At 36.6% G+C, this 12,469-nt stretch overlaps 1 protein-coding gene across 1 annotated transcript in view; it reads right to left on the bottom strand.

Moving 5' to 3' along the window:
* Nucleotides 1-12,469, bottom strand: part of NPEPPS (aminopeptidase puromycin sensitive) — an 84,220-nt gene that overhangs the window by 27,460 nt on the left and 44,291 nt on the right. The window contains exons 4-6 of the mRNA XM_045984803.1: nt 6,843-6,964; nt 1,847-1,954; nt 447-647 (exon numbers count right to left, since the gene is read on the bottom strand). Coding sequence (XP_045840759.1) covers nt 447-647; nt 1,847-1,954; nt 6,843-6,964 — 431 coding nt within the window. The remainder of the gene's footprint in view (nt 1-446; nt 648-1,846; nt 1,955-6,842; nt 6,965-12,469) is intronic.

The following is a 12,469-nucleotide window of genomic DNA, read 5'->3' on the forward strand; positions in this document are numbered from 1 at the left end:
ACAAAAGTATAAACAAAAGAACCATCTGATAAATATTTTATTGTAATTCATATGGAAATCCACAAAGGAGTCCTGTTGCAAGCCAGAGCATCTCAAGTTACTAGAAACCAACCCTGGGGAACCCTATCTCCAAGTCTTTGGCTTTTGTTATGTTGGCCAAACTTTAATCCATTTATAATATATTGGTATGAAAAATACATGACATCTTTTCCCACCCGCTCTGTGGATAAATACATTCCACTCTAATATTCTCTTTATCATTATCCTGTAAAATGCTAATATGACACCAAGGTGGGTAGCTTCAAAATTCTATTAAAAATAAAACCAAAGTACACAACAAATTTCAGACTAAATTATAAATAATTGTACTAATAATTGATCAGAAATGTAGATTCCCCAACCTGGAGTTATGGACTGTTGGAACAATCCTCTTCAAGTACATTTACCTCTAACGCAAATTTTCCTTGCTCTGCTTTGCCAACAGGGGTGTAAACACGGACACACACACCGTCTTTTGACCTTGTTTCTACAAAGTCATATTCACCCACAACAAATGCCACCAAATATGTAGACATGACAGGTGTGCGGGCAAACTTCACTTCCACTACATTTTCATCATCAGGGTATGGTTTCCGATCAATTACATTCTTTAAAAAAGAAAAGAAAAGAAAATTTAAACAGATTTACATTAAATATCTTAAAGTAAATACTAGCCAAAAATATGTGTGGCTTCTCCCTCCCCCTTTCCAGCACTGCTTACTTATCTATCCCAATTCATCCACTGCTTTTATGCTGTCAAAATCTCTCCTATTAAGAAGGAAACACTAAGAAGTTGGGGGCTGAAGTGTTAAAACTACCAGGGTCTATGAGAGAAAAGAAGCAACTTTTTTTGAATACCTACTATATGCCAGGCATTGGGATGTTTTAAGTAAGACCTCAATACTTTCTAAGTGAAATAAGGATAAAAGGCAATAATTATTAATAAACGGTAATTGTGAAATCTACATTTCAAAGGGTACAGATATCTAAATTTAGAACATTCTCTATACCAAGGCTGGCTCTAAGCAAATTTGTGGAGGAATCTCCACTTTATCAACAGAGTTCCTAATTTCTCTTTGTTGTTACCAACCTCCACCCCCCTCTTTTTTTTTTTTTTTCCTATTCAGGCTCTCCACTTTCTCAAGACTACTCTATTCTTTCTTCCAAGGAAGTCTTATTCAAGAACAGATGTGATAAATTCATTCATAATAAACTGTAAAATAATATTTCAGTTTAATATATTAGCCTCCTTTTTAGAAATATTTGAGAAGAGAACAGCACTCTCTGTGGAATTCTCTCCACCATAAAGGAGGCAGAAACCAGTTATTTTCAGGTAAAGTAGGCTTTTCCAAGTTCCCAGAGTCTTATGACTGGCTGTTGGGTACTCTCTGTGTTAAACAATACATTTCAAGAGGTAAATGCTTACTCTGTTTATGAAAGAGATAATGGCATCAGTGAAGAGAGCATATTCTAAGAATACAATCAACCAGAAACCTAAACACATTTCACATATGGCTGTATCTTTTGGCATTTAATAAGAAAGTCAGATTTTTTTCCAGGCAATATTTATTATACGCATCATGTTTTTAGTTTTCCAAATTGTAAGAAATTTCCTCCATGAGGAAGGAAACTCCAAATAAGGGAATTTAAAAAAAGAGGGCTTACTGGACATAAAGACGACGAACATCTGTGCTCCTGTTATGTATCAAGCACTGTGCTAGGTGGTTTCATGCTATTACATCTAACCAGCAAACTAAATATTCTAAATACTTGTTCAAATTTTCAATATACTTACATACATACATACCATGTTTGATAAAGCTACTCTGTCTTTAGGAACAACCAATGAGATATCAAAAGTTGCTTTGATGGCAGGCTCATCCCAGCAAGGAAAAGCCCTCCGGGCATCAGTAGCCTTAAAAAAGGAAAACGAAATATGAGTATTACTGAATTAACCTAACCGACTGTTTTATGAAGTAACTGTCATCATCTTCTATCATCCATTCCTTCACTTGTTTAAATATTTACTTTTTACTCCATGCCAGCAACACACCAGGCAGTGATTACAGAGAAAACATGGGGCGTATTATCCCTGCCACATCAACAATGCAAAAACAAAAACAAGCAATAACCCAGGAATTAGGTCTGCTACAGATCTTAATAATCTATGATATTAGAATAATTTAGAATAGCATATATATTTTTAAAGATTTTTTATTTATTAGATAGAGTGCGAGAGAGAGAGCACGAGCAGGAGGAGGAGGAGAGGGAGATGTGGGGCTTGATCCCAGGACCCTGGAATCATGACCTGCGCCAAAGGCAGATGCTTAACTAACTGAGCCACCCAGAGGCCCCTATATTTTTATTTATTTATTTATTTATTTATTTATTTATTTTAAATAAATAAATTTTTTGACAGAGAGAGATCACAAGTAGACAGAGAGGCAGGCAGAGAGAGAGAGGGAAGCAGGCTCCCTGCTGAGCAGAGAGCCCGATGCGGGGCTCGATCCCAGGACCCTGAGATCATGACCTGAGCCGAAGGCAGCAGCTTAACCCACTGAGCCACCCAGGTGCCCCTATATTTTTATTTTTAACAGAACATTCCAACATTTCAAAAATCAAATGTTAATGGTTTCAGCAGTAATGTTCAAAATACAGAGCATAGGAAGGTCAACACGTATACTGTAAGAATTTAGAGCTGGGAAAATAGAATAGATTGCCTCTCTGGCTTTTATTTCAAAAACAAAAATATTTCCAGAATCTCTAATGTGCTTTATTCTTCATCTGAAATGATAACAACAGGAATAAAGACAGATGCTCTTACCAATTCTAAACAGGTCATTCTTTGTCTTTGTTTTTTGTTTTTTAAGGGGAGAAGGGGCAGAGGGAGAGGGAGAGAATCTTTTCTTTTTTAAAGTTTTTATTTATTTATTTAAGAGAGAACACAAAGGGAGAGTGTGAGAGAGAAGCAGACTTCCCACTGAGCAGAGAGCCTGACGTGGGACTCGATCCCAGGACCCTGAGATCATGACCTGAGCTGAAGACAGACACTTTAACTGACTGAGCCACCCAGGGGCTCAAGACAGATAATCTTAAGCAGGCTCCCCGCCCAGCACAGAGCCCAACTTGGGGCTCAATCTCATGAACCTGAGATCATGACTTGAGCTAAAATTAGGAGCTGGACACTTAACCAATTGAGCCACAGAGGCGCCCCATCATTTTTCTTTTTATTATTTATTTATTTTTAAAGATTTTATTTGTCAGAGAGCGAGCGTGAGTGCACACAAGCCTAAGCAGGGAGAATGGCAGGCAGAGGGAGAAGCAGGCTCCCTGCTGAACAAGAAGCCTGATGTGGGACTTGATCCCAGGATTCTGGGATTATGACCTGAGCTGAAGGCAGATGCTTAACTGACTGAGCCACTCACGTGTCCCAGGGTATCCATTTAATGGCATTTCCATATAGAACACATAAAACTGTCACCACTTGACCTACTTAAGGAGAACTCATTTTTTTCTTGAAAAATAAAGAGGAAACTTGTTTTTTAAGAAAGAGCAACCTTGTTAAAGCAAAATAAAGTTTAGTCTTTGTAGAATACTAGTTATAAGAGAAAGAAACTTTAATAAAACAGAATAAAATTAAAAAAAAAGAACCAATTACAAGATTCTGTAGCATGAAAAGAAGGAATAAATTATACAGAGGTACAGGAAGCACATACTTCTGGAAAAAAGTTTCTCGGGGGCGCCTGGGTGGCTCAGTGGGTTAAGCCGCTGCCTTCGGCTCAGGTCATGATCTCAGGGTCCTGGGATTGAGTCCCGCATCGGGCTCTCTGCTCAGCAGAGAGCCTGCTTCCCTCTCTCTCTCTCTGCCTGCCTCTTTATCTACTTGTGATCTCTCTCTGTCAAATAAATAAAATCTTTAAAAAAAAAAAAAAAGTTTCTCTAAGGAAAATGCTAGATGGCTAACTGCACTCTCAAAGAAGCTAAGTAAATGATGAGTTCATTCAAAGAATAAATAAGACATCTGAAAAGTAAGTAGAGTGTAAGGAAAGAAAAGACAGCGCAGAAAAACTGAACTTAAGAGCAGCAGCAATAGAGAAATGAATTTATACTAGAGGAAATTAAATGAGTAACACAGATAACAAGATCTAAAAGTTTCTAAAAACAAGTTTCTAATACAGAAAGGACAGTGACGAAAGCCATCAAAACTTAATCTGAGGGACAGACATCAGATATAAACCTATTATGAAAGAGCACACACCACACTGAATGTAATAACATAAGAGGAGAAAACTCGGCTACACTGAAGATCTAAACCTGAACATCAATAGGATTCACCAATTACTATGTAAAAGTTCAAGAAAACTTTTTTTTAACACCTGGTAAAAAAATTTTTAATTTTTAAGTACAAGGAAATAATTTAACAAGCAATCAGGAAGAAAGCAAAGCAAAGCAAAACAATGTTATTCTACAAAGGAAAAAAAGATATTCCAGTCTGATTCTTCCCCTTGACAAGATGAGATATGAAAGACTGTGGAACAACGTTTATATACCTTTGAAAGAAAAACTATAACCCAATTGTATATACTGCTCTTACAGTTGAGAAGTTGGGTTCGTTACTCATTGTAGCAAGGGAAAACTCACAGTAAGGGGAACCCTGGGGGGTGTGAGAAACAAGCTATCGTATGTGTATTCCGGATTTGGCCCGGTGAACTGGAGGAGGATTTAGATTCACTGTAAACTGGGTGCTGTCAGAAAGTGGAGGAATTCTTGGGTGGGTGTATCAACAGATCTCACCTACAGAGAGGGCAGACTAGAGCAAGACTAAAACTGATACTGAGAAAGAAGTAGTAGTCGCTCATTTTAACTAAGAGAGGGAGCTGGTTGCTATTTCAGGGGTAGCAGTGGCCCTGCTTTTGTCTGTCCTTAGATGAAATTATGAAGCACCTTTGTTTTGTTTCCCTTTATCATAGTCTCAGAGTAACCTTGCCCGAGGGTGCTGCTCTATGATGCTGTTATGTCGAAAAGGAGACCAACATGGACTAGCTGGGAGTGCTGGCACAACTTTTTGAATGTCAGGGGCTGCTGCTCCTTCTCTGCCCCCCCAACAAATCTACTATACACCCATTAAAACTGGTCATGTATTAAGCAAATGAAAGATTTTCAGTTATGCAGAGACTCTGGAAGTATACTATCCACATACCCTCCCTTAAAAATATTTTATTGGAGAAATACTCCAGGCATCCATTCCAGGATGCAGAAGTGCTTAAAGGGCTAAAGATAAGCATTGAAATAACTGAAACACAGAATTAAGCCTAAATAGTTATGGCAATTTTTAAAAAAATATTTTATTTATGGGGGAGGGTGGGGAGGAGCAGAAGGAGAGGAACAAGTAGACTCCACGCTTAGCACAGAGGCTGACTTGGCTCAATCCCACAACCCTGAGATTATGACCTGAGCTGAGTCGGTTCACCCAAGCGCCACTGCAAATGTCATTTTATTTTATTTTTTTTAAGATTTTATTTATTTATTTGACAGACAGAGATCACAAGTAGGCAGAGAGGCAGGCAGAGAGAGAGAGGCAGGCAGAGAGAGAGAGGAGGAAGCAGGCTCCCCACAGAGCAGAGAGCCCGATGCGGGGCTCGATCCCAGGACCCTGGGATCATGACCTGAGCCGAAGGCAGAGGCTTTAACCCACTGAGCCACCCAGGCGCCCCTGCAAATGTCATTTTAAAACAGAAGGCAAAATAAAATTCTTGAAAGAGAAGATATACCAGGCTAGACAAATTAGTAGTAAACTAGATCTGAAACTTTATTTTTAAAAAAGGACTGTATTTATTTATTTGAGAGAGAGAGAGAGCTAGAAATAGAGAGAGAGCACAAGCAGGGGGAGCTGCTGGCAGAGGGAGAAGTGGGCTCCCTGACCCCAGGATCATGATCCAAGTCAAAGGCAGACGCTTAACCAACTGAGCCAACCAGGCACCCCAATCCAAAACTTTAGGTGTGCAAAACAAACAACATAGACATGTAGGCAGAAACATAAAAACAGATATGATCAGCTATTTCATCGTCCATATTGAAATGTACAGGACTAAAATTAATTAGATTTACTACTTAAAAGTACCACTAGCAAGTTCAAAACAAGTTATGTAATTTTAATATACATGATAAACAAAAATCAAAGAAAGTGCAGATAATATAGTAAGATAAACAAATAGCAGGACATTTCAAAGAAGCAAAGGAATGCTATACAACACTGCCATTAATTTGGTAGGATAAGCCACAGGTGTCAAATACTAAGAGCATAATTTTAATTAAGAAAGGTACACAGTATAAAAGCAATTCAGGCACTGAAATTCTGCTACATATATGCATGTATGCAGAAGTACACATACATGTATATACACATACATGCATATATAATTTTGTCACATACATATTTTGTTACATATATACATACACATTTATACAAACACATGTAACAGAATTTCAATACCAGAATTGCTTTTATACGATGTACCTTTTTTAATTAAAATTATCTTCTTCATATTTGATTCCTGTGGCTTCTCCTATGAAACAGTAATGCCGTTGTGTGTGTGTGTGCATGTCCATTCTCCATCCTACATCTCTAATTCTGTCCCTCTATAATGGAGATAACTGGATGAGTATAAAATAAAAATTCCAAAATCATGAATATAATCATGGTCAAAGGCACTTAACCCTGAAATAGTCACGCAAATAATGGAACAGAATTTTGTCAGAATATCTACTTTAAGATCACAGCATTTTAGAGAAGAATACCATACCTCAAACTGTGTGACAGCAGCATAGCGCACCTCTCCAGAAGGGGTAGTATATTTACTTCTATAAAAACCTTTCATTTTGTCATTCAGCTCTCCAACAAAATCTATCTTTAAGGTTCCTGTACCTGTGATTGAAGATGAATGAAACCACTTAAATACAGATATTAAGTACAAGTTATCAAAAATATGTCCTTAAGGCACTAACTTATGTTCAAATCATTTTTTTTCCTTTCTCAAACACTTCTGGCAATGGACAGAATCTAGTATATACTAAAAAATGGTAAACTAATCCTAAAGTGAACCTTAATATCATGTTTAGGGTGACTGTTTAGAAAGTTCTTTAACTTTATTAACTTAATCTCTAATCACCAATCCATAAAGATAAAAACAGGAAAGGAAATGAACATTTATTATTAAATTTATGACATGCTACTGTGCATGGAGCCTTAAAAATATTTAGAAACTTGGAAGTAGTATAGTCTCCATTTTTTCAGATGAGGAAACTGAGGCTGAAAATTAAGTAACTTGCTTGATGTCACATGATTATTAAGTAGCAAGAATGAGATAAAAAAATTAGGCCTGTTTAATCCAAAATTCATGTTCTCTGTCAATGATGCCATATAAATTAGTCCATTTAGAGGACTTCATGCCAATTTAAGACAAAAACCTTATCTGTTCAATCCAAATAGAACACTGATTCCCTATTTTTGAAAGGAACTATAAAGGGAAGATCAAGGATTTGTCTGGCAAAAAGGCATTAAAAACTCTTACAGTCACCTCAATCATTTGAAATGATAATATTAAAGAAATACATTTATTCAATAATTACTAAATGCAAATAAAATGCAACATGAATGTATATTCTATTACTGTATAAGGGCAAAACCAAATTAGACAAAATGGGAGTTTTGTGAGTATATATACTTTCTTTCATAACAGGAAAGAGATGATAATTAATATCAGTCATCTACTAAATTCAGAAGCATGACAAAACAATAATCCCCTGCTATATTTTACAAATTAAATCTCCCCAAAAAGCCAACCAGAAAAATGTTGACTTTTAATTGATTCTTTTAAAAGTGCCTATTTATAACAGGCTCTACAGCATGGGAATCTAACAAATCAAAGACACAGTATGACTATAAAGTAATTAGGCAATCATTCCAAAACTTTTATATCCTAATGTTTCAAACTGTCATTTTGGAATGCCATAGAGCAATGACACTGACATTGTTCAAAATGTTCTTAAGTCCCTCTCTTTCTGACATATCCTTTTGGATGTTCTCAGTCAGATCGCCACCTTCCAAAACCGAACTGACTTTTTTGAAAAGGTCCAAAAGTCATGAAGAGTCCAAGTCTACAGAAAAAGTGAACGACAAACTGCAAACTGTTTCTAGACAAAATGCTGTTGTTTATTATGTCAATTAAGTAATTAAAACGATTTTCACATGTGCTTCAAACTCGTTCTGAAAGTAACTTCAAGAGAAAATTTCAGGCCTCTGCTGTGAAGTCATCATCACTAAACAAAGCGCCGTATTCTTTTTTTTTATTGTGCTCAACCTACGGCCTGAACTCACAACCCCAAGACCGAGAGTTGCATGCTTGCTGACTGAGCCAGTCAGACACCCCAAAGTGCCATATTCTTAATGTAATCATGCTGGGGGAAAAAAATTGAAGCTCATTTGAATAAATTTGTGTGAATCTTATTTTTTAAAAATCAGACCTTCTGTCTAGAGGGGACAATGAATACTCTCTTAAAGAGAATGACAGATTACTGGAACAGTAAGTAAGAATACAGTAAAAGAATGTGAAAGAATTCTAAATGATTGACACTAAAGAATTTAACTATAATATAAAATTTCTCCCTATTTCTTTAGGAATTCAGTAATCTTTAGGAAAGCAGGTATATATACGTTAATAAAGTTTACAAGGAATATCTAGTACATTGTAAAATCCCACTGCATTTAAAGAGAAGTATCTGTTGGAATTTTATGTTGCAATTCCATAAATGGAACTGGCCAGTCTGTTTTCACTAGTCAACTAACATGTTAAGATTTCTTTTCTATAACTCATATTCCACGGGAAATCTACTTTTGCCTCTTCCTACTTGGAATAATACGATTTAAAACTCATAACTAAATAAGAAAGGCTGCTTACACTTTTACTTGGTTTTAAATCTCCAAGGCCATCAAACCATAACAAGATACTGATAGTGGCCACTTCCAAAAAAGTGGCATACTAAACAAAATACAAAGTATTGGAAAAGGTTATTACCTGAAATTCAAACAAAACACAAGTTAAAGTTTTAAAAAATCATAATAAATGTTACTAATTACAAAATATTTACTATTAATATAGTAGAATTATAGGGCAAAAACAGGAGAAAAAAGGCTAAATAAATGTCAACTTATCAAATTTACATCATACTGAAGAACTGACTGCCAGACTGTCCAATCTTATACCTGTTTGCCCACATAATTTACATTGCTTCCTCATATTAGACACCTTATTTCAATATCCATTATATATAATATTTATCTGCTTGGGATGATAAACCTTTTAAAACATACAATAAGCTCATTTATAAATTAAACAACTGGAAAATTGCAACTTCTACCAAAAGCTTTATTTCTTTAAGCTTAGGAGAGTATAATTGTTGAAAAACCTGAAGGAGATCTTGAAAAACTTCAATAAAAATTTAATGAGCTTACTAAATACCAAAAAAATTAAAGACAGATTAATTTGTATAGAAAGAGAGTAAATAAAGGTCTCTGCCTTTGTGTCACTGTTTGCTGTGATCCTGTTTTTCACTCTTAGAAATGTCAGTATCACCTATGTTTCTCAAATAAACACCACTCTGTAGGATCCTTAACAGAAGATTATGAAGTTGTTGTCAGCTTACAATGATCATGGTAATTTAACCACTATTCTAGAACATGCCAGTTCAGAAAAGAAAATGTTTTGCCTAGCTATGAAATAGCTGGCATGACTGTTAAGTCTGGTGAGGCTGAACACAAAGGTTACTAAGGTCCTTTCAATACATGTTCCATATTTATTCCCTTACCAGAAGACAGAATGCTTGTACAGCTTACCAAAACTTGAAAAAACATGGGTAACTGTGCTCCAGAGAATAGTGGGAAAATGTGAAAGCTGAAGATTTTCAAACAGATATTTACAGATGTTCAATAATCGGTACTAGTCTCAATCTCAAACAGGATAATTTCTTTTTTTTAAATTAAAGATTTTATTTATTTCTTTGACAGAGAGAGTCAGTGAGAGAAGGAACACAAGCAGAGGGAGTGGGAGAGGGAGAAGTAGGCTTCCCGCTGAGCAGGGAGCCCAATGCACGGCTCAATCCCAGGACTCTGGGATCATGACCTGAGCTGAAGGCAGACACTTAACAACTGAGCCACAGGCACCTCAGATAATTTCATTTTAAAAAAAAAGATTCTATTTATTTATTTATTTATTTGAGAGAGCAAATGAATGAGCGAGCATGAGAAAGGGGAGGAGCAGAGAGACAGGGACAAGCAGACTCCATGCTCAGCATGAAGCCCAACTCAGGGCTCCATTTCACAACCCCAATATCATGATCTGAGCAGAAATCAAGAGCCCAACCAACTGAGCCACCCAGGTGCCCCTCAAATAAGATAATTTCTAATTCTAATACTTACATCAGTTACTTTTTCATACTGTTAACTAAAAATCTCCCAAACTCTGTCAAATTCCAGTATATAAAAGGTCATAACCTTCTCTGACCTTAGAAATGACTTCACGATTTACCATGTCTGTTATAAATAGTCCTCATCAAGAATGACAAAGCTCTTATATACTGATAGCTGACCCTTTTTAAAAAAAGACTGATTTATTTATTATTTTAGAAAGATTGAGAGAGAGTTGGGGGAGGGATACAGGGAGAGAATCCCAAGCACAGCCCCCCACTGAGCATGGAGCCCAAGGTGGGGGTCGATTCCATAACCCTGAGATCACAATGTAAACTGAAACCAAGAGTCAGATGCTCAACCAACTGTGCCACTCAGGTGCCCCCAACCTCTTTTATTTACACACACACACACACACACACACACACACACACACACACACACGTGTAAGGGGAAAAGAAGGGTGCAGAATATGATACATGGCATGCTAGTTTCTGTGCTCTTAAACAGTATATGCAGAAATGCTTACAAAACCATCGAATAGTTTTAAAAAGATACATATGAAAATGGTTGCTTCTGAGAAGAGCTGAGAGGAAGAAAGGGCTAGGATGGCAAACACATTTCCACTGTATATCATTTGATTTTTAAAACCATGTATTGTATTTTTATAATATTTAATTAAAAAATAAAAAGCATAATATGATGGTCTGAAGTACAGACTTTGGGATTAAACTGCTTTGGTTTGAATCCAGACTCTGGCACCTAATACCTACTGACCTTGGGCAAGTTATTTAATTAAACCATCTTTGTACCTTGGTTTATCTATAAAATGCAGGTAACAGAAACTATCTCAAAAAGGATGAATAAATTAGTAATTATGATACACATAAAACAGTACAGATTAATCTGGCACAGATTAAACATTCATAGAAACAAGCATGTATTATACCTGCAATATTTATACATATGCATATACAGAAACATGTATACATATATCACACAAGCACCTTCTAGGAGTTTCTGTCTGTTCTTACCTGCTCAAGCATTCTAGCAAATACATTCCAGCTTCTTTTGATAAATCTAGTATCTTGAAATTTTGACTTAATAAATAATGTTGTCATATTTCCTAATGCTAAACAGCTGAATCTACACTGAGAACACACACACACACACACACACACGGTTTATGTATACTCTGGGATTTTAAAAACCTGCTTTAAAATTTTTTTGCTCCTAGGATGCCTGGGTGCCTCAGTCATTAAGCATCTGCCTTTGGCTCAGGTCATGATCCTAGGGTCCTGGGATTGAGCCCCCGCATCAGGCTCCCTGCACTCCTATTCTACCTCTTTGAATTCACAATTTGGCTAAAAGCATAGAATTAATTCAGGCTGAAAATCAGATACACAGAATTTTGAAGGAATGGTTTCATTAGAGTCTAGTTTCCATTGTTCCCTTTGGTTAATCTGCTATTCCTTTTTAAAAAAATCATTCAAATATCACCCCCCACCTCTCAGTCTACTACTACTGCCTTTCTGCTCCCTGAACTTTGAAGGTAATCTGCTAGCCTTCCCTCCTTCCTCCCAACCCCCTGCCCTTGGGAAGAAACACTTATTAGAGAGCCTCACTTTATTCATTCATTCAAAAGCAAGTATGAGCAGGGGTAGGGGTAGAGGGAGAAGAAGTGAGAGAATCCCAAGCAGACTCTGCACTGAATGTGGAGCCTGACTCCACCAGGCTCAATCCCCACCACCCTGAGATCATGACCTGAGATAAAATTAAGAGTCAGATGCTTAACTGACTGAGCCACCCAGGTGCCTTTCCAGAGCCTCACTTTTATCCCCGGAAGTTCTAAAATTTGTATGGGAGTTTTTACATTTATTGAGTTAGTCCTTCTCAGCGGTATACCTTTTCTCTTTTTCTTTCTTCCTCTTCTTTCTTTTTTTTTTTTTACTGGTGTACCTTTTCAAA

The sequence above is a fragment of the Meles meles genome, chromosome 18 (genome assembly GCF_922984935.1).
Source record: "Meles meles chromosome 18, mMelMel3.1 paternal haplotype, whole genome shotgun sequence".
In the NCBI taxonomy this organism is placed as follows: domain Eukaryota; kingdom Metazoa; phylum Chordata; class Mammalia; order Carnivora; family Mustelidae; genus Meles; species Meles meles.